The 22,512-nt window shown below is 49.0% G+C and overlaps 2 protein-coding genes across 3 annotated transcripts in view; one reads left to right on the top strand and one right to left on the bottom strand.

Annotated features, from left to right (window-relative positions):
- Window positions 1-22,512, top strand: part of NRL (neural retina leucine zipper) — a 29,542-nt gene that overhangs the window by 1,589 nt on the left and 5,441 nt on the right. The window contains exon 1 of one of the 2 annotated variants that reach the window (XM_019429361.2): window positions 13,425-13,533. The exons of the other annotated variant lie outside the window; for it this stretch is intronic. The gene's annotated coding sequence lies outside the window, so the exon portion shown is untranslated. Of the gene's footprint in view, window positions 1-13,424; window positions 13,534-22,512 lie in introns of those variants that run through there. 2 annotated transcript variants of the gene reach the window in all.
- Window positions 7,020-15,771, bottom strand: PCK2 (phosphoenolpyruvate carboxykinase 2, mitochondrial). The gene is made up of 10 exons (XM_019429355.2): window positions 15,541-15,771; window positions 13,272-13,517; window positions 12,632-12,816; window positions 12,341-12,544; window positions 11,774-11,961; window positions 11,304-11,466; window positions 10,838-11,056; window positions 8,282-8,419; window positions 7,907-8,002; window positions 7,020-7,667 (listed from the first exon to the last, which is right to left on the bottom strand). Exons 1-10 carry the CDS (start codon window positions 15,567-15,569, stop codon window positions 7,213-7,215), a joined length of 1,923 nt encoding a protein of 640 aa, XP_019284900.2. The 5' UTR covers window positions 15,570-15,771; the 3' UTR covers window positions 7,020-7,212.

The following is a 22,512-nucleotide window of genomic DNA, read 5'->3' as shown; positions in this document are numbered from 1 at the left end:
CTAAAGAACCTACAAGTGGTTCACTTTTGTTTATTGTTTCAGATATAAACTTCCAAATCTGGTTGTCTTATTTTTTTATCGGCCTTTTTACTGTAACTTCTGCCAAGCAATATGCCCATAAATTCTGTGCTGTTTCCACCTTTGCACCTTCCCAGGAGAATTTCTTACCTGGGGGAAACTTTGTAGACTCCCTTCCTCCTGACCCAATGGAACCACTTACAGGAATCTAGCTGGGACCTATATGCTAAATCTAGCCTTAAGATTTATGTTTGGGCCGCCTGGGTGGCTCAATCAGTTAAGTCCATACTCTTGGGGCACTTGGGTGGCTCAGTTGGTTAAGCAAAGGACTTCTGGCTCAGGTCATGATCTCCCATCCGTGGGTTTGAGCCTTGCATCTGGCTCTGTGCTGACAGTTCAGAGCCCGGAGCCTTCTGATTCTGTCTCTCTCTGCCCCTCCCCTGCTCACACTCTGTCTCTCTCAAAAATAAACATTAAAAAAAAAAGAGTCCGTACTCTTTTTAAAAAAATTTTTAAACATTTATTTACTTTTGAAAGACAGAGACAGAGCATGAGCAGGGGAGGGGCAGAGAGAGCAGGAGACACAGAACCAGCACAGAGCCCCATGCAGGGCTCAAACCCACAAACTGTGAGATCATGACCTGAGCCGAAGCCAGATGCTTAACGAACTGAGCCACCCAGGCGCTCTGAGTCTGTACTCTTGATTTCAGCCCCCCACTTTGGGCTCTGTGCTGACATGGACCCTGCTTGGGATTCTCTCTCTCCCTCTCTCTGCTCCTCCCCTGCTTGCTTGCTCTCTCTCAAAAATAAATTAATTTAAAAAAGGATATGTTCAACACATCAATTAATGATAATAGTAAAACACTGGAAACAAAATATTCTAAATATACTGTAATATGGGAGTATATTGGTTAAGCAAATTATGCTCCATGTGGTAGACACAGAAATATCAGGTAGTCATTAAAATGATGTAGTCTTTTTTTTTTTTTTGCTATGGGAAATTGTCCAAGTTATATGGTTAAGTGTTTTTTTAATTTTTTTTTTTTTTTTTTTTTTTTGGCAAAGTGCAAGTGGGGAGGGGCAGAGAAAGGAGGACAGAGGATCCAAAAGTGGGCTCTGTGCTGACAGGCTGATGATGTGGGGCTCGAACCCACCAACCATGAGATCATGACCTGAGCCAAAGTCAGATGCTCGAGCCACCCAGGTGCCCCAGGTTTGTGGTTTTTTTTTTTTTTTTTTTTAATGTTTATTTTTTAGAGGGAGGGAGGGGCAGAGAGAGAGGGAGACAAAGAATCCAAAGCAGGTTCCAGGCCCTGAGCTATCAGCACAGAGCCCAAATCAGGGCTGGAACCCATGGACTCAGAGGTCATTATCGGAGTCAAAGTTGATGCTTCACCAACTGAGCCACCCAGGTGCCTTGGAATACCATCTTTTAAAAAAACCTAACTGTGGGGCACTTTGTCTCTCTCTCAAAAATAAACATTAAAAATTTTTTTTAATACAGAACTTGTACATTATTGAACAAAACATTAAAAGTCATGTTAAATATGAAAAACAAAATTTGAGGGGTGCCTGGGTGGCTCAGTTGGTTAAGTGGCTGACTTCAGGTCAGGTCATGACCTTGTGGCTCCCGAGTTTGAGCTCTTCATTGGGCTCTGCTGTCAGCACAGAGCCTGCTTTGGATCCTCTATCTCCTTTTCTCTCTGCCCCTCCCCTGTGCTTTCTTTCTCTCTCAAAAATAAATAGGGGCGCCTGAGTGGCTCAGTCGGTTGAGCATCCAACTTCAGCTCAGGTCATAATCTCGTGGTTCTTGAGTTCGAGCCCCACGTTGGGCTCTGTGCTGACAGCTCGGAGCATGGAGCCTGCTTCAGATTCTGTGTCTCCCTCCCTCTCTGCCCCTCCCCTGCTTGAGCTCTGTCTCTCGCTCTCTCTTGAAGATAAATAAACAATATAAAAAGAAAATTTTTAATAAATAAACATTTAAAAAAATCTGAGATTCTGTGGCCAAACTGAGTCTTAACATTAAGTCAGAGGTGCCTGGCTGGCTCAGTCAGAAGAGCATGTGAGTCTTGATCTTGGGGTTGTGAGTTCAAACCCCACATTGGGTGTAGAGATTACATAAATAAAATAAATAAATCTTTAAAAAAGTCAAGGGGCGCCTGGGTGGCTCAGTCAGTTAAGTGTCCGACTTTGGCTCAGATCATGATGCCACAGTTCCTGAGTTCGAGCCCTGCATCTGGCTCTGTACTGACAGCTCAGAGCCTGGAGCCTGCTTCAAATTCTGTGTCTCCCCCTCTCTCTGCCCCTCCCCCGCTCGTGCTCTGTCTCTCTCTCAAAAATAAACAAACGTTAAAAAAATTAAGTCAAATACTAAAGGATATAGGATTTTATCTCTGGATCCATTGATAGATTTTTTTTAGTTTATTTGGAGAGAGAGAGAGCTCGCGCGGGCGCCTGAGTGGGGGAGGGGCAGAGAGTGGGAGACAGAATCTCGAGAAGACTTGGTGCTGTCAGCACAGAGCTTGACACGGCTGGAAGGCTGGACTTCACAAACCGTGAGATCATGACCTGAGCCAAAACCATAACCAACTGAGCCACCCAGGTGCCCCAATTGATTGATTTTTGTATGTAAGTATTAAGCTTTTGAATGTAATTGTTACTTGTGACTTACAATACTTTTATTTTTTATTTTAGAGTGTGCGAGTGGGGGAGAGGGGCAGAGGGAAAGAGAGAATCTTAGGCAGGCACCACGCTCAGTGGGAGCTGGACTCAAGGCCCTACCCTATGACCCTGTGATCATGACCTGAACCAAAATCAAAGAGTTGGAGGCTCAACTGACTGAGCCATCCAGGTGCCCCTTATAATACTTTTTAAATGTATATGGACATTTATGTCTTAGGATATACTATGTGTTCCATTGAAAGAAATATACCATTTCATAATTAAGTCATTTTGAGAAACTATTGGCCTTCCCTCTCATGATTTTGAAATTGGGTATGTTGCTTGGTGACATTTTGTGAAGTGCTTTTCATTGGGCAGCTTCGTGTTTTCCCAGCCACACTTGAAGCCGCTTAATGCCACAGAGAACTTTTCTACCTTCAGCACCCATTTTAGGACTTGTTCTAGTGATTGCTAAGTAAATGTCAGCTAATTGACTTTCTTTGGGACCTGCCTTGTGCTATTTCCTGTTCATTAGCATCCCCACTAGAGGGCAGGCTGGGCTAGAGAGGAGAGAGGGGGAGCAGATTTTTCTTTTCTGGCTAATCCTGGCCTCCCTCTCCCCCACCCCACCTTGCAGGCTGGCAACTGCAGAGTTTCTCGGACACGTGTACAGCTCTGGGCTACACAAGGGAAAGTTGTCTTCCGAAGCGACTGATTACATTATCTTCTTGTAGCATTCTGTGTAGAAGGAAAGGGGAAGTACGTTAATTTACCTAGGATTTAAATTCTGTTGACCAAAAAGCAATTGAGTAACTATGGGATTTCTAATACTCTCATGTCCTGTGACCTTGAGAATCAGAAATTTTTGTGTGCCAGAGAGGAGGTACAGATGTGATACAGAAGCTAAAAACCCTTTCTTTAGCCAGGAATTTGAACAGGAACTATCAGTATGAACTCATGAAGTGTTTTATCTTACTATATCTGTTGAAAAGGTCTAGAAACAATGACCAATCCAGTAGTAGATCTTAAAATGCCATTTCCCATGGAAAGCCACCAGAGCTTAAAGAAATGGCTGATTCCAGGTCTGGGGCAGAAAATGTACGAGACAAACACGGAACAGCTTATCTTACCAGATAGCAAGAAGCCAGCAAACACTATCAGGGTAATGTCAAAAGGACTCAGTGGCTTGGTCGGTTAAGCGTCCAACTCTTGATTTTGGCTCAGGTCATGATTTCATGGTTCATGGATTTGAGCCCTGTGTTGGCCTCTTCTCTCTGCCCATCCCCCACTTGCTCTCTCTCAAAAATAAATAAACTTAAAAAAAAAAAAAGGACTCAGGAGCCAAGTTCTCATGGCCAAAGATGGGATAATTTGAGCACTAAAAGGGTAACTTCATTGGGGCGTCTGGGTGGCTCAGTCGGTTAAGTGTCCACTTTTGGCTCAGGTCATGATCTTGCGGTTCATGAGTTTGAGCCCTGTGTCGGGCTCTGTGCTGACAGCTCAGAGCCTGGAGCCTGCTTCAAATTCTGTGTCTCCCTCTCACTCTGTTCCTCCCCCGCTCACGCTCTTTCTCTCTCTCTCTCTCCCTCAAAAATAAATAAAGCTTAAAAAAAATAAATAAAAGGGTAACTTCATAAACATTAAGTATGTTTAAATCCATGAGTTCATAATGGTGTATGTGTGTGTGTAAGTAACTAATTGTTTGCCCTTTTGCAGGATGATAGAAAATTAAATCATATTGGAGATGGTAAATAAAGGAAAAGAATCCGTTACTTTGTTGCTTCTCTATAAACTATACCTGGAGGTAATGAAATAGAATATAAAGGGAGTGTCCTTTTGTAAAACTTCCAACAATTATGACAGTTTGAATATAGCTGTCTTGAAATTCCTGGTAAATTAATGAATCTAGGCATTAAGCATCTAGGTCTGGATGCTTCAATGATTAAATTAAGGGAAAAGAAACGAATGGAGGGGGAACTTATAGATTGAGACTTAAAAGGCATATGAAATTCTTAAAAATGGGCAAAGCTGAACCATAATGTCTACAGATCCACACTTGGGTGATAAAACTACAAAAATAAACTTAAAGGACATAATTATCATGCATCACAATATCCATCTATGCCAGGAAGGAGGGGCTATGATGAAGGTGAAGAATGTAGGGATGGGGTGGCTGGGCTTTGGGTGTCTGCAAAATTCTGTTTTTTTTCTCTGGATGATGGTTTACAAGTGTTCACTTTCTGTTAGTTTATTAAGCTATACCTTTGTTTTTCATGGTTTTCTGTATCTGTGTTTTAACATAAAATAAAAAGATGAGGGATGCCTGGCTGGCTCAGTCATAAGAGCATGCGACTCGATCTTGGGGTTGTGAATTCAAGCGCCATGGTGGCTGTAGACATTACTTAAATAAATAAAAAACTTAAAGTAAAATAAAAAGATTAACTAAAATGTGTTAGGGACACCTTAGTGGCTCAGTCGGTTAAGCGTCGAACTCTTGATTTTGGCTCAGGTCGTAACCTCACAGTTCAGTGAGATGGAGCCCTGGCATTGGTCTCTGTGCTTAGTGTGGAGCTGGCTTGGGATTCTCTCTCCCTTTCTCTCTGCCCGTCTCTCCCTCTCTCAAAATAAACTTAAAAAAAATTAAAAGTGTGTTAACTACATTTTATCATTTCTCTGCAGGGCATGTAGCCTAATTTTATTCTAATTGTCAAAATAATTTTTAAGGCTAATACCTTTAAATCACTGGGCATTTAGATACCTGGAGGGCTCTGGAACCCCAGTTCCCTGCCTCTTTCATGGAGGGACTTATTTCCAAACCAGTTTTCTTTCTCCTCTAAATTTTATTTACATTGCTCACTCTCCTCTTAAACTGTAGTGTCAGCAATATATGACATAGGCTTACAGGGCATACTCTAATCAATATAGAGTGGAAAGGTGAGAGCAGCTAACATACAGTCAGTGGTTACTCCATGCCAGGAACAGTTCTGAGTGCTGGCTCCACTGACCTTTAATCCTTCTAACAACACCGAGGTGCAGGCACATCCCGGTTTTAGAGATGAAGAAACCCAGAGGCACCTGACTCTACCGTGTGCCTAACATCTCTGTTGTACCGCCTCTGATCATTTTCTCAGGTATCGCATGCCATTGATGAAGCTGAAGATTTGGCTGTATATTTTTAAGTGTAATAGACTCCATTACTAACTATACATTAACACGTGATCCACTCTGACCTTAGCTGCTTCTCTGCTTACACATGATAGCTGGTTATTGGCTGTTCTCTATGAAACACTTGGTGTTTCCTCCTCCAGTTTTTTCTTTTGCAGCAATTCCCAGAAACTCCATTTTATTTGTTGGAGTTTATTCTCATTTTCTGGGTGTGGACTTCCATCCTACCAGTCTGTTTATACATGCCCTCAGCCTGATTCAGATCAGAGGTGAAGTTATCCCTCAGCCAGCGCCCCTGATTTATGGAGGATCATCGCTCCCTTTGTGGTCTTCCTATAAAGCTGATTTCTGAGGATTTAGGCCAAGGCCTTGCTACTTAAACTATGGTCCCTGGACCAGCAGCATCAACATCAATTAGGAGCGTGTAAGAAAAATAATCTCCTGGCCACTCCAGACCTGCTGAATGAGCATTTTATCAAGATCCCCAGGTGATTCATATGCACTTTTAAGTCTGAGAAGCATGGAGTAGGGGACATCTAAAATCCTTATAGTTCTCCAGTCTATGCTGCTATGAGAGATGTCTATGCGGTTATTGTTTATCCTTGGTTCTCCTGTTTGCTGTGTGGGCTTGGGCAATTACTTGACCTCTGTATGCCTTTGTTTCTTCATCTGTAATGTGGTACTTGCTTCAAAGGGTTGTTTTGTAACGTGCTCAGAACAGTACCTGGCACACAGAAGGTACTATAAGTGTTAGCTCTCTTAATATTGAATGAGCTTTCATGAATGCTTTGGAGTCCCAGTGTCAGGTCAAGCAGGAAGAAGAACAGGTTTGATGACTGACAATGGAACTGCTTCACTGGGGATGGGACTATAGAGGCTTCTGGTCTCCAAGTGGGAGGTCAGAAATTTAAGGCCTGGAGGCTATATGGAGTAGCTGGTAGAGGGCCCTGTCTTTTTAAGAACTGGGGACACACAGCAGATGCGCCTTCTCCCAGAAATTCCCACTTATATGGCCCAGTGGTAGCGCTGCCTGTGAGAGAGGTCCTGGAAATCACCGGGCTGCGCCAGGCCAGGCTGCACCAGGGTGCTGGCTGCTTGGAGAGCTGCAAGAAGTCTATGAAATTGGTGTTAGAGAGAAGCCTGTGAAGACAGGCAGGAACGAAACAGCACAAAAGTTGTGTAAAGTAAATGAGCATCTCTTATTATTAGCATGTTGGAGAAGGCCTGTGGCCTGGTCTCATGGCACCCAGATGTTAGTTCTATCCAATTGCTCATACTTTCTGCAAGCCTGGTGGCTCTCCTATCCCTAGATGGCGGCCAGGACAGATGGGGGGGTGCTGTGTTCTCCTACTAGCCTGGAGCCTCAGGTCACATTCTGCGCACACGTCCCTCCAGGGCCTCCAGTTCAGCCAACACCTCCTTGGGCAGATCCTGATTGACTTGCTCTGTCAGGTAGCTCCGAATGTCACGCACCTCCTGTTCCCAGAAGTCCTTGGGGAGTGAGAATAGCTGTGTGGTATCTATGGCTCCCAGACCACTGAGATCCAAGGCACCTTCCTTTGGCACCAGCCCGATGGGCGTCTCTCGGGCACTGTCCTCCCCCTCTAGCCGCCGGCAGATCCAGTCTAGCACCCGAGCATTCTCTCCAAAGCCTGGCCACAGGAAGTGGCCCGCCTCATCCCGCCGGAACCAGTTGACGTGGAAGATGCGGGGTAGCCGGGCCCCCTTGCGCTCCTCCATGCTCAGCCAGTGTTCTAGGTAGCGCCCAAAGTTGTAGCCAAAAAAGGGCCGCATGGCAAATGGGTCGTGCATGATGACCTTCCCTGGGGAGGGGAGCAGGATGGGTAAGGAATCTTCCTCCTAACTGGAGAAGAGAAGGGCACCCTGCATCCAGCTGGAGGAAGTTGGGAAATGTTGGTGGCTCCAGAAGATCCTCAGAGTGGGGTGAAGAGAAGGGATTGGGAAAAGAGACCCGTGGAAAGGGCAGGCAGGAGGAAGGGAGAAAGGTCTGGCTCAGAAAGGGAGAGAAGCAGCCATGTGGGTGTATAGGGATGGCACTCACCTTTGTGTTCAGCCGCAGCAGTGGACTCAGAGCGCATAGCACTGCCTACAAACACCCCGTGGCGCCAGTTGAAGGCCTCATATACCAAGGGTACTCCTAGAACACCATTGAACAGGGTCACAGGCAGCTTTTGTCTGTGGGCCCTCACCACATCCCTCCTGGTGATCTTGATTCCTGGTCTCTCTCTCCTAGTATCTCTGCTTTCCCATTTTCAAACCCCATGCCTCCCCATATTTTGCATTCTGAGGGGACAGCTCTAGAGATAGACAGCTACAGTTGGCAATCTAGGCTGAGCTTTAAGTATAAGAGGGAGGTGGGCCCTGAGATAGAAACAGACCTTTTACCAAGAAGGCATGGAGCCCACACAATGCTTACCTTTGGGTCTGCGGCCTCCAAAGATGATGGCATCAATGGGGACACCCTCAGGGGCCTCCCAGGCTGGGTCCATGATGGGGCACTGGCGAGCCGGGGCACAAAAGCGAGAGTTGGGATGTGCACAGGGCTCCTTGTCTCCTGGCAGGGGAAATACAAATACTTTCAGTTCCAAGGGCTTTTCCACCCCCAACACACACATATATTTGCATGCACTCTTGCAAAATTTCTGTTTGTGTCAACTCCCTGCAACCTTGTGTGGTAAGGAGCAGGGAGAAGGGAGCCAGGACATCTTTCCCAAAAGATCAGGTTATTTATCCATAATGGTGCTACCAGCTGTGCTATGTGAGAAAGAATGGGCAAGGAATTGGGGTTTAGCAGGACACTACTGTCTATGCCAAGCTGTAGCTACTTGGCATTGTCCAGTGCTCAAGAGAATGGGCTTAGATCTTGGCATAAGGTTTTCGCAGAAATTTTATCCCAGAAATGATTTATATATGGGATTAAAAAAATTTTTTTTAATGTTTATTTATTATTGAGAGACAGAGACACAGAGCGTGAGCAGGGGAGGGGCAGAGAGAGGGGGAGACACAGACTCTGAAGCAGGCTCCAGGCTCTGAGCTGTCAGCACAGAGCCTGATGCGAGGTTCAAACCCACGAACTGTGAGATCATGACCTGAGCTGAAGTTGGTCACCCAACCAGCTGAACCACCCAGGCGCCCCACTGTGGGATTATTATTTAAACAAACATTCAAACCTAAAGCAAAAACTGAGGCTGTCAATGAGTACTTCAGACAATTGACTTTCCATCAGCAAATAGAGGAAGATGGGGTCTTCTGAGCTTTCAAAATGTAAACAGCAATTGATTTTGAAGCTAGAAGAATTTTGGTGATTTCCCTGGGTCTCCTTAGACCCAGAGGGAACAATATGTCTTGAAGACCTCACATATAACCTGGGCAGGTGAAACCTGAGGAGCATAGGACATTTGGTCCCTAGGGAGAGAATGGGACCAAGTCAGTGGCATGTGTATAAAGCACCACCAGGGGGTCCTAAATGGACACAGTAGCTTCTCTGCTGGAGGTTGCTGGTTAGACCTGGGAAGGGGGGCAAGGGAGTTGTACAGCCAGCCCATCTCTCCCTGCCGCGCCCCCGCCCCTGCCCAGCGCCTGCTTCCACTTGCATATAAGAGCCTCTTGCACTTCCAGCAGCCCCCAATTTAGGACCCTGGCACAGGGTATTATTCTGGGAATAGCAGCTGGGCACAACATGCCCTAGTTATACCCGTGAATCTAGAGATGATGAAAGGGTTGGGGAACTAGCCTGCGGGGAAGTATGAAAGTTTCTTGGGTTTCTCAGTTGGGTGGGAAGGCCAAGGAGGGCTTAATGATGGTGGTGGAGAAAGCAAGGGGTGATTAGATAAGGAGGGAGAATGCTTGGTCAGTCCGGAAGACGTGAATGTAGGCTTCAGTGACCACAAGGCCACCCTCCCCAGCATGCCCTTCTTTGCTTCCATTCTTAGGTCTCTGGGCTAACTGCAGAAGGTCCAGAGTGCAGGGTTGGGGGAGGGGCAGGGCTGCTAGGCATCAGGGGCGATGACAGGGTTGAGAAACTAGCTGTTAGAAGAGGCTAAAGAGCTGGTCTGATTTCGCCTGGAAGGATTTGGGTGTGCGTGTTAGAGGGATAGAGAAGGGTGAGGGTAACAACGCTGACCTTTAGACAATAATTATTATACAAGGGATGGTGGGAGCCAAGTGGCAGGGGGAGGGGCAGGCTTCCTCCTCCCTAATGGGTCAAACTTCGTGGACTATGCTTTGAGCCCAAGTCCTTGTGTAAAAATTTTCAAAACAGTCCTTCCCTTTCCTTTTTAAAAAAATTCCAAGAGCACCTGGGTGGTTCAGTTAAGTGTCTGACTCTTGATTTCAGCTCAGGTCATGATCTCAGGGTTTGTGAGTTCGAGCCCTGCTTTGGGGTCTGTGCTTCAGTGCTTCCCCACTTGTTCTCTCTCTCTCTCTCTCTCAAATAAACTTAAAAAAAAAAAAGCTCCAGCTTACTTTTATCGGAAATTTGCTATGTATTCAGCACTATGCTGAACACTTTGCATGCATTATTATTTCTTAAAGTTTATTTATTTAGTTTGAGGGGGAAAGGGGCAGAGAGAGAGGGAGGAGAGAGAATCCCAAGTAGGGGCTCAAACTCACGATCTGTGAGATCATGACCAGAGCCGAAATCAAGACACGGACGCTTAACCAATGGCACTCCTGCATGCATTATTTAATTTAACTCTCCAACAGCCGAGATAGGTACTTTGGTAACTGCCTCCATTTAGCTGATGGGGCAATTGAAGTTCATGAGGGTAAGCAGCTTAGCCAGGTCCCAAAGCCAATACCTGGAGTTGGGACTTGACCTGAGATCTCACCTGGGGTTAGAAACCGGGAATATTTATAATTTCCTGTGACTCCCAGAGGTCCTGGAGGACAGCCACAGGTTGTGGAGAAGCCTTTTACATCATCAAGGTGCTGAGCCCTAGGGGCTGTATCACGACTCCCCCATCATACATACCAGGTTTCCAGGGTTTTCCCAGCCAGGAGGTCACAGTGACACCAGGTGGAAGAGGCTGGTCAATGCCCTCCCAGTACACTCCACCATCACTGGTCTCAGCCACATTGGTGAAAAGAGTGTTACTCTGGATTGTGGCCATGGCATTGGGATTAGTGGTGGCAGAGGTGCCAGGGGCCACGCCGAAGAAGCCATTCTCAGGGTTGATGGCCCGGAGTCGACCTGTCAGGAGCAGAAGTGAAGGAAAGGAAGGATCAACCAGTAAGAGTTGAGAGGTGCGTCCATGGAAGGTCCTATTCTGTTCCCTCTTGCCCTGAGCTGGCCCCCAGATCTTATGGAGAAAGCCCTTCTGTCTCTAGGGTGGGTAGACTGCCAGGAGGTATAGGGCAGGGTCCACCATGAGCAGTGAAGGGGAGACTCCTATGCTCTGGTATGAGCCAGAACTGAGTATGATCCATGGGCCTCTCACCGTCACTGTCAAACCTCATCCAGGCAATGTCATCCCCCACACACTCCACTTTCCAGCCTGGCAGTGCTGGCCGCATCATGGCCAGGTTAGTCTTGCCGCAGGCGCTGGGGAAGGCGGCTGCCACATAGCGCTTCTTCCCTGCGGGGTTGGTGATACCCAGGATCTGCGTGTCGAGGAGGGAGGGAACAAAGAGGAGGTCAGTTATGGTCTGCACAGAAAGGACAGCTAGGGGTTAATAGGGAGGACAAATAATTATTGCCTAAACAGGTGCACCACCTTGCCACAGGGCTGGTGTGGCAGCAAGTTAAAGCCCCCTCAATGGTCAGCAGCCTGGGGCCAAAGCTTTGGTCATTTGGGCAGAGTCCCTCCCAACCGGCCCGGCACCTGGCGGTGGGGAGGTGAGGCTGACCAGCCAGGCCCCACTCCTGCCCTGCTCCCTGCAGCTGCCTAGGTCCTCACCAGGCCCTCACCAGCATGTGCTCCGCCAGCCAGCCCTCATCCCGGGCCAGCCGAGAGGCGATGCGAAGGGCAAAGCACTTCTTGCCCAGCAAGGAGTTGCCGCCATAGCCGCTGCCGAAGGAGACGATCTCTCTCTGGTCAGGCACGTGGCCAATCAGGGTTTTCTCTGGGTTGCATGGCCAATGGCTCACCGGCTCCCCTGGGGACAATGGGGTTATGGGGTCATGGGGCCGGCTGTTGGTAGGGGCATGAGGAACTGGGGCATTAGGAGCTGGAGGGTATTGGGATTGGCAGGAGAGACACTGAGGAGCGGTGGTGGTGCCAATGAGTAGCTTACCACCCCCCCACACCCCCAGTATCTATCAGCTCCTACGTCCCTGTTCTGGGACATGACATGGATAAGTGACTTTTTTCAATCTTGTGCAAATTGCTCTGCCAACACAGCATTGCCCCAGCCCAGACTGCTGCTTTAGATTTTGGGAATGAGGTGTTTCACTAATTCAGATGGGTAGGATTGAGGGTTTCCTCTGAATGCAAGCAGGTCTCTGTGGCCTCCCCTAGGCAGGGTAGGCGCTCACCTTGCCCAGTCAGGGGCTGGCCCACAGAGTGCAGACACTTGACAAAGTTGCCATCTCCCAGGGCCTGAAGCACAGGCGTCCCCAGCCGGGTCATGATGCGCATGCTTGCCACCACGTAGGCCGAATCAGTGAGCTGCACTCCGATTCGGGACAGTGGGGAGCCCACGGGACCCATGCTGAATGGAAGCACATACATGGTTCGGCCTATGGAGGAAAAATACCACCAGGATGAAGGGTTCTAACCTGTTAATATCTTCAGTGCCCCTGCTTCTGTGTCCCTGCCCCGGTTACCCTGCATGCAGCCTGGAAACCTCTCATCCACAGCTTGCTGGAACTCAGCTGGGGACATCCAGTTGCCTAGCTGCCCACGGGCCCCACCAGCCGGGAGGGGCACTGTGTCCCGTTGAGAAGGAGTTACAATCACTGTCTTGCTCTCTACTCGTGCCACATCCTTGGGGTCTGTGCGGGCCAGCCAGCTGGGGGAGAAAGGATTATCAGGAAGACGTGGCCAGATGATCTCCCTCATCCCCAGACCCAATCTTTCAAGTCCAACTTTGACTCTATGTCTTTTGTGGGTCTTATTTTTGCCCATCCATTTGCACCTCAGTTGCTTGCTCCAGATTTTGTCCCATCTAAGGGGTAGTTCCTTTGGCCCAGCCTTCTAAAGGCCTCTGCCCTCGGCAAAAACTCTGAACTTGGAAGAGGGGGAAAAAAAAAAAGCAAAGGTTTTTATTTGTATTAGCTTCTTTCCTTAACATAAAAAATATAGACCAATCCCACTAATTCCTAATTCTGTTTCCCCCAGAGCTCCCATTCTTGCTCATTCCATTGGGATGGTCTAGTTAAATTTGATGTTTGTCTTGGTAAACCCAACGTGGCCTCTGTCCAATAAGCTGTTCCCATCCCATGGGTCACGGGGCTCAGGGCTTACCAGTTGTTGTACTTGGGGAGCTTTCGGATAAGTCCCTGCTTTTCCAGCAGGGCCAATGTGGCAGTGTTCTCAGCCTCGGTGCCATCACAGATGTGGATGCCCTCTGGTTGGCACAGGCGGGCACTGCGCTCCACAAAGTCTCGAACTCCAGCGGGCAGCTGGCTCAGATCTCCACTGAGTACTCGTAGGGTCTGGATGCCGCGCCATGATGACCAGCCCCAGGGGCTCAGCCCAGGCCAGCTAAGCCTAAGACAAGAAATAGGTAATGGGCTGGGTGTTCTCATGGAAGATGGGCAAGTCAAGGGGACAGAAAGCTTAGGCTGCCATGGAGCATGCTAAAACAGGTCTTGGTGCAGGCACCTTGAAGAGCAGGTGAGAGTAGGTGTGTGGGACGGGTTCAGGCCACGTGTACCTTGTGGCCTCCATGAGTCTCAGTGAGGGTGTTTTCTTGTCAGCAAGGGACAAATATTGCCAAAGGAGCATAAAGGCACATGCCTGGTGGCGTGGAGGGTATATGTCGGCATGCTGAGGTTATTGCAGTCTTAACCCATGCCCACGTTTAACTCTGTCTGGTCAAGGTTGGAAATGAGGAGGTGCCCTATGACCCAGTGTCGATAAACTGTGCCCTGGTGACAGCTTCATGGGTCTGGTAGTTAAAGCCCTCATCCCTGTTCTTTCCATTCTTAAGTATAGTTTTTATAAGTTAAAAAAGCAGCTGCTTTTACTTTTTTCTTCTGGTGTGTATAAGACTGTGAAAGCCTCAGCAAAGGACCCAGTCTTTGAGATGGTACAGTCCCAGGTTTCCAGATTAGGGCTCTTGCACAGAGAGTTGGTAACTGGGTATTGGGGTTCCAGGCATCAGAGCTAGGGCTGCCCACCTGGGCCAACAAGGGTTGCATAAGATATTACTATTGGGTAGGTATCTTTGAGCTGGGTGGAAGGCTGACTGTTGGGGAATGTCAATGGCTGGGGTACATGCCCATTCCCATGAGGGCAGGGTCCCTGTTCTCTGTCCCTTCACACCCCTGGGAGAGGGAGAAGCAGGGTCTGCTCTGATTGGCCCGGACCCAGGGTGGAGTGACCCAGAGAGAGCAAAGGCCAAGAGAGGGAAGTTGCCCTTCTCTGATGCCAGGGCCTCGCCCACCAGAAACTGCTCCACACATCAGACTGCATGCCCCTGTTCCTCCCCTTAGAGGTCAAATGCCTAGAGAGTTTTGGGTGTTGGTGGTAGGTGGTAACATCAGACTGCAGAAAGCTCAGTTAAACTTAGGCTGTAAGCCTGGGGAAGGGAGACAGCTCAGACCATGGATATGGGAGTTGGAACCTGGCTAGAGTGGACCTGGGCTGGCAGGATTCAAACCCAGTGTGGCCTCAGGGGCAGAGGAAGAGGACTCCTGGGACCTGGCATTAATTTGAAAGGCAGACCCTCTCCCCGCAGGGGGCCTGGCTCAGGAAGTCTCTGGTGATCCTCTCTGACTCTCCACCAGTGGGACCCTCTCCTTTTCCTCTGCTCCAGAGGCCACCCACATGGGCTGGCCAAGAGGAACCAGCTGTGGGAGAGACTTGGGGGTTAGCTCAGACTTTGGGACACATGCTGGGGAGAAGGGAGGCCACAGAGGAACGACAGGAAGCTGTGAAAAGGGAGCAGGGCCTAGGAGCTTCCGTCCCAGACAGAGGCGAAGCCAACCTATTAGAATTGAAGGCAACTTGTCCCCCTCCTCCACCTTGTTTCCCTCTTTCCCCTGGCCGCAGGTCCCTTGGCTGCGCCAGGCTTCCCTCCAGGTTCCAGTTCGCGGGAGGTCGGAAATGGAGGTTTACCTTCTGCCTTCTTTGGGGAGTTCTGAGCTCAATCCCCCAGGGGTTCATGCACCCTTGACCCCAGGGTCCTACCGCGCTTCTAATAGCAACTGGGGCACAAGAGTTACATCTTAAAGAAAAGAAGACGAGGAGACAGGGCTCTGTGGGGGCGAGCGAGGAGGGGAGGAAGTTGTGAGTGGCAGATCGAGACGGCGCGGTCAGAGATCAGCAAAGCAGGGACGGGGGAGGAGGGGACGGAAGCGGAGAGACTCGGAGCGGCGGCGGCCGCCCCATATCTCCCGCGAGACACGGGCCAGAGAGGTTGGGGATGGAGACACACTCGCCCCGGGCCCGCCTCCTCCTCGGCTGAGAAAGCCGGCGGAGGCTGGCGGGCATGAGAGCGCCATTGGCAGCCCCGAGGGGGCGAGCGCGGCGGAAGGTGCGGGTCGGCCCCGGGCTAGGGCTCACTCACCGCAGGCCGGGGCGGTACACAGCAGCCATGGCACCTGGGGCTGCGGGGTGGCCACGAGAACCGAGCGGAGCCGGGGAGATAGGCGGGGAAAGAGGGTGCGCTGCTAAGCGAGCGGGAGCGAAGGCTGGGCGGGAGGCGCTTAAAAAGGAGGCGGGCGGGAGGGCGCAGGGGCGGAACCTCGCTGGGCCCGCGCGACCCTCTCTATGCCCTAGCCACACAGCCGCTCCCCCAGGGCACCAGGCCCCGGCCGGACCAGACGCCTCCCCTCCCCCAGCATCCTAGCCCCCACACCCATCTCTCTCATTGGACAGCTGGGCCCCCTACTCGGCTCCCCGCCTCCGCGAGGCTCCGCCCCCCGCTCCGCCTCGCCCCCTGCACATGATGTAACTTTGAGGACTCTTGCTACCGAGAGATAGCGACTGGGAGACAACGGGGTGGCAAACAAGCTAGGAACGAGGGGGGAAGCCAGGGCGAGGGCCCACGGAGGCTGGGAGTCCAGAAACCGAGGGTTGGGCATTGTCTTTTCTCTTCTCCTGGGGACTGGACACCGTAAGACCCATGTTTTTCTGTTTTCCAGGGTCCCAAAGCTAACGTTTTCTTGGTCCCCACCTCCTAAATACCTGTTTCTTCTCCCCCTGATGAGGGTTCTCTTCTGCCTTCCCATAAAATGATGGCGTCTCTCTACCCCAGAGTCTCTAATTTGGGCCTCTGCCCTGGCTATTCTTTCCACATTCCCCTGAAGAACTAGTCTGTCCCACCCAACCACCACCATAAAGTCCTCAGGTAATTTGTCAAGTTATGTCTCCATCCAGACATCTCTCTTCCACTTGATACCATTGGGTACCACCCCAAATGCCATAGTACCCGAGACTCAACATGCCTGTAGTAGGCACCTGCCCAGCATCCACTCCCCCTTTCTGGTAATATCACCCTGATGTTCCTTTACGGAACTACCTCCTCAGTCCATGGAGGCAATCATATAGGTCTCCTGTGGGTAGGCTCTCAGTTTGACCAATTTGTGTCTTCCTCACTTTGGCCACAGCAATTGGGAATGTTTAGGGATGGGCATGAGATCCCTCTCTGGAGCTTTTTCTGTAGACTTTCAAAATGAGCTCTTTCTGCTGGATTTGCTGAGCTGGTGGGATATAAGCATAGAGCTGCAGGGTATCAGCTCGGCACTGCAAAGCAGGAACCTGCCCTCAATGAAAGCCAGCCCAAAGGAAGCAGCAGAGGGATGGAGAGCTACAGATTCCTGATTTTTATTATAGGACTCAACAAATTTCTTAATTTCTTCTCTCGCTCAAGCTAATTTTAAGTGGATTTCTGCCATTTGCAACAGAAACAATGCTGATTCTCAGGTTTCTCAAAGTCTGTGCTAAAACATAGTGGGAAAAGGAGAGCTGGCCTCAAGCCTTGGGCTTGCTATTGGCTCTCTATCTCTTCCACCCAGGCTCCATCCTGGACTCAACCTTATGTGTACGTGTTTGGATTCTTTCCTCCAGTTCCTACATTCAAACTCTGTCCACACCTATTCCACTTCAGACAACTGCCTCTTTGGCAACCCTTTGGGCCTAAAGGTGTGCATGCTGGTCGCAGCATGGATCTACTGAAGGTCATCATCTCTTCCCTAATGCTGCACCTGCTCTCATGGTTCCCTATCTCAGTGAATAGCACCAGCATCTAGGCAGCTGCTCCAGAGGAACCTGAATCAGTCTAGGCTATTCCTTTCTTCTCTTCCATAGCCAATCAGATGCTAGGACCTTTGGATTTGTACTTCATAATTAGCTCTCAAATCTGTGTATATCCCCATGGCCACTGCCATAGTTCAGGACTTACCTCTCACCTGGCTTCAAGTGATATCTTCCAAGCCACCTCTTGGGCTGCCACCATTCCAAATGCCACTCCTTCTCCCTCCCACCAAGCTACCCTCCAACTCTGCACAGAAGTTCACTTTGATGAGTTAAGAGAGAGAGGGGTAATTTTTATTGTGTGGACACTAGGCTGGGCTCTGTGCCAGCAGCTTTACATGCATTATTTCATTCAGATTCACAACCATCCTATTTTACAGATGTGGACACTGAGGCTTAGAGAGGTTAAGTCATTTGCTCAAAGTTATATAGCTGGTCAGCAGGAGAAATGAAATCTGAATCCAAACCTTTCTGACTCTAATTACTAAGTTATTTCCCCCCCTCCAATCCTATACTGTTCCCTTGATTTATCATTAAAAGAAAATGAGATCATATCACTCAGACTTAAAATCCCTCAAGGCTCCCTACCACATGGCAACTGATGTCCTTTATAATCTGACTCCTATTTATCCAACCTTTATCCCTGCCACCTTCTCTCCTATACACCAAACTGCAGTTTCCAGAGCACTTCTATGAACCTTTTCTGCTCTTCAGACTTAAATTAAACATCACCTCCTTTGTGAAGTCCGTTTGATTCTTAGAATTAACATCTATCTCATCTGTGTTGGTTTTATACTGTGTACATATATATATATATATATATATATATATATATATATAAATGTTTTTATTTATTTTTGGGAGACAGAGGACGAGTGGGGGAGGGGCAGAGAGAGAGGGAGACACAGAGTCTGAAGCAGGCTCCAGGCTCTGAGCTGTCAGCACAGAGCCCGTATCGGGCTTGAACCCATGAACCATGAGATCATGACCTGAGCCAAAGTTGGATGCTCAATTGACTGAGCCTCTCAGGCGCCCCTACATACCTATATTTTTGAACTTATCACACTTTATTATAGTTGTTTTTGTATCTTTATAATCCTCACTTAAGTGTTAGCTCCTTGAAAGGAGGGCCCAAATTTTAGTCTTGTTGTTATTTTATCTTAATTTGGCCTTATTTGGTCAGCTAATAAATGCTGTTTGAATGAAGAATAAACAAGTCTCATGTTTCTGAACACTTCTCCCCCATTGTGTCCTTTCTTAGCTTAAGGGGCTCCCATGAGGATTTCCTTGTAGTCTCGATTCCCTTTATTCATTTATTTGCTACACTTTTATTCAGTTCCCTGGCCCTCTGCCCAGCCTCCCAGGTCTACCAGCTGGCCCAGTGTTCGAAGCACACCACCAGGGGGCAGGGTGTGACCAGCCTTGACCTGGTCTGCATTTTCTTCCCAAGGCCCTCTGGGTCTGGCCCTTGGACACCTTCCCGAGCTCCTGTAGTGGATGCTATGGTGTGTTGCCTAGATCCCTGCTTCAGGATCCAGGTTTTCATTGTCCCAGCCTCGGAGTGGTGGCTGCTAATGGCTCACAGCTGAATACTTCCCTGAGACCTACCTGTGGCTGAAGGGAGTGGTGTCACCAAACACAATACCCCTTTCCTGGGGCAGTGTGTATCCAGTGACTGATTGACGCAAGGGTACAAAGCCTGATCCCCTTTCCTCAATTTGGTCCATCTGAGCTCCAGAGCTCCTGTGGGATCGGCTGAAGTCTCTGTTCTAATGCAGTGTATTTCCACTTTTCCTCCTGCCCAGTCCTGCTTTTCTCACTCCTTTTGTTTTTTTTTTTTAATTTTTTATTTTCAACGTTTTTAATTTATTTTTGGGACAGAGAGAGACAGAGCATGAACGGGGGAGGGGCAGAGAGAGAGGGAGACACAGAATCGGAAACAGGCTCCAGGCTCCGAGCCATCAGCCCAGAGCCTGACGCGGGACTCGAACTCACGGACCGCGAGATCGTGACCTGACTGAAGTCGGACGCTTAACCGACTGCGCCACCCAGGCGCCCTCTCACTCCTTTTGAAAATCCTCCTTGGTGAACCACCTGTATACAGGTTTCCATCTCAGAGTTTGTTTCCAGCTTAAGATATCCCTCAAACTCAACGTGGATACTGCATTAGCCCCCTAATCCCACTCTGATTCCATTTTGCCTTCTAGATCCAAAGTGATCTTTCCAAACAAAATCTGGTCTCATCATGGCCCTGCCAAAAATTCTTTAGTAACTTCTCACTGTTCTTCGAATAAAGACCAAATCCTAACCTTGGACCATGAGGCTGTGCTGGATCTGGCCCCTGCTGACATTGCCACTGTCACCTACCACCATTCTTCCCACTTCCTTGGCTTCTTCTACTCTCTGGCTATATTGGTCTTTTTGTCTGTTTGTTTTGTACTCATGTCTCCTTCCTGCCTGAGCCTTTACATATATTGTTCTTGCAGCTTGGAATCCCCACCTTCTCCATACCCCCCGCACATGGTCACTTCTTACTCACCTGGCTGGTCTCAGTTTAATGTGTCTTCCTTAGGCAAGCTGTCCCCGCAGTGCTGCCCCTCATTAGATTAGGTCTTCATGAAATACAATTTCATAGTGCCTGCCCTTCTCCTTCATAGGACTCACCTCAGTTATAATAGTTTATTTTCACATAGGCTCCTGCCTAACATATGTGGGGCCTGGGGCAAGAGTACAAACAGAGGGTCACAAACCTTGTGTTTTAAATATTTAAAATGTAGAACTCATGCTAACAAACTATTAAATAAAATATGTTCTATTCTTCTCCCTTGATAATATGTACATGATGGCCTGGAATTTGGTTCAAAATTGAATTCAGATTTGGATTTTATTTGGAGTCCTTGGGATTCTGCAGCAGAATGTGGTGGGTGGTATGGGGAGAGGATGCACTGGGCCACTGGCCTTTGGGCCCTCTTCTCTTCCCACCCCTGACACTGTCTTTTCCTGTGAGGGGCCTCACGTGCATACCTATGGACCTCCCTGTCTACACATCCCAATTCTGTCCATGACCTCCTATAAATAGTCACCCTTAGCTGGCTTTTGGGTCTAGGGATGTGTGTACTGTAGTGTGGTCCACTTCTGGAAGGGCCTACCTGGGGTAGAGGTCCATGTGGGCCTAGAAGTGGGCTTGGAGCCCTTTGGACAGGGAATTCCTGGGTATCTGGAGTGTGGTCCAGAATGGGGTTGGGTGTGGGCAGAGGAGGCCTGAACTGCTCACCCCATGGGGTGGGACACAGCCAGAGGAGAGCCAGAATGGAGTCTTCCAAAAGCACAGGGCTTAGGGCAGGGGCTACTCTTGCCTGGGCCTAAGGGCAATAAATTGATGCTTCTCTGTTTCATCAGTCTGTATGCTCCACAAAGGCAGGGCTGGTGTCAGTCTGATGTACCGAGGTATCGCTAAAGCCTAGCACAGTGCCTGGTGCTTAATAAACACTTGTCAAATGAACATACCAGGCAGGCCAGGAAGAGGTTTGAAGATTTGGATCCATTACCGAAGATCTGGACACCAAAGGCCAGAACTTCTAGGGCTTACAGGGAATTATGGGCTCCAAATATGGGACAAATATGGGAGTGCAGGACAGAGGAGATAGTGATGGCACCCTGAATTACTGACTCTGTCTCCTCCCTTCCCTCTCATTTTGTATCCCCATTCTCCCGGCCCTTTATCTGCCTGGCCCTTCTCCCCCATTGTCCAACATCCCACAGCCCGCTGTGTTTCCTCTATGGCCTGACCATCTATCTGTCTGTTCCTCTGCATCTGTTTCTAATTCTTGGGCCCCAGTCTTACTTTCCTCTATCCCTTCCTTCTACTGCTTTTGTTCTTCTGGTCCCTTGTTCCTACCACCTCTCTTTTTACCCCTACTCCCTTCTTGGTGCTCTCCAGAAGACCTCCTTTCTCTTTTAGTTTGTCATGGCCCTTTGCCCACCTCTTCCATGTGCCTACATCCCTCCAACTCCTTTTGTACAAATCTGTGGGGAGCCACCGACTTGTTCTGCCTTCCATCCCAGGTCTATACCTACTGCCCCCTCAGCTAAGCCTTCTTGCCTCCCTTTGTTCTGTCATTTCTGAAGTCCACCTGCCTTCATCTTTTCGCTCTCATTTCCCTGTCCCCAGATGTCCTCAAGCCAGTCAGTCTCAATATGCATCTCCCAGGCCCTGGTTCCACCCCCACCAAGGGGGCCCATTAACTACCTCTTGGGTCCCCACTGGCTGCCGCGTCCTCTCGTCTCTGTGCCCTTGCCCATTTCCCCTGGCCTAGCCCTCACTTCCCGGACTCCTTTCCCTAGTCAGTGGCACCAGGTCTGAGCCCGGAGCGGCTCAGCTTGCCTGAGCTTGTTTAGTCTGACTCTTTTAGCCCGTTAGCAGCTTAGCCACCCCCTCCCCCAAACCTTTCCTTTGAGCCCTCCAGTAAACAAGAAGATCAGCACAGACCTGACAGCTGCTCGGGGGCAAGTGTCTGGCCAGACCAGGCATGAGAAAGGGGCTGCACTCAACACTTCCTATTCTTTCTGCAGCACAGGAAGTTCTGGGGTCTCTTTCCTGGCTATGTGCCTCAAAGCCACATTCCATGGGCATGTACGCGAGATTCCCTGGTCTCTATGATCCCCATTCCCATTAAGTGGCCTTGTTCCTAGGCTCTGTTCTTCTGCAAACACAACTGGATCCAGGCAATCACACTGAGAAGCCTTACTACTTGAATAACGACCGTGGTCTCTGCTCCACGAAATGCAGAACACATGTGGGAAAAGAATGATGTCATCTGATCTAGATCTTCTTATATGTGCGTACAGAGCATGATGGGAGAGACCATGCACACACACAGGGAAGCTGAATTGACTGTAGGTATTCTGTAGACCAGTGGTTCTCAAACTTCAGTGTTCATCAAAGTTGCCTAAAGGCTTATTAACACACAGATTTTTGAGGGTGGGGGAGTCCCAAGCCCAGAGTTTCCGATTCAGTAGGTTTGAGGTGAGGCCAGAGAATATGCATTTCTAGCAAGTTCCCAGGTAATGCTGCTGGTTGGGGCCCAGACTTTGAGAACCATTGTTTTAGGCCACCTGAACCTATCAGCTTTTCACCCAACACCTAAGACTGGGACCGTGTTAATTTTTATAACTGATGATCTTTAGGGCTGATGGACACCCAGATCTCTGACTTGGGACAGAGGACTTGTGAACCCCACAGGAACATTTGGGTATCCTCACCAGGTAGGGAATAAAGTTCTAT

The sequence above is a fragment of the Panthera pardus genome, unplaced genomic scaffold (assembly GCF_024362965.1).
Source record: "Panthera pardus isolate Hobbes unplaced genomic scaffold, ASM2436296v1 HiC_scaffold_24, whole genome shotgun sequence".
Lineage (NCBI taxonomy): Eukaryota > Metazoa > Chordata > Mammalia > Carnivora > Felidae > Panthera > Panthera pardus.
This window is presented reverse-complemented; position numbering and strand designations above follow the sequence as displayed.

Excerpts from the sequence above, each read along its gene's own strand:
- PCK2 (XM_019429355.2), bottom strand. The coding sequence starts at position 15,569 with ATGGCTGCTGTGTACCGCCCCGGCCTGCG. Across the intron at positions 12,545-12,631 it reads GTTTCCAGGCTGCATGCAGG|GCCGAACCATGTATGTGCTT; the intron begins GTAACCGGGGCA and ends TTTCCTCCATAG. Across the intron at positions 8,003-8,281 it reads TGGAGGCCGCAGACCCAAAG|GAGTACCCTTGGTATATGAG; the intron begins GTAAGCATTGTG and ends ATGGTGTTCTAG.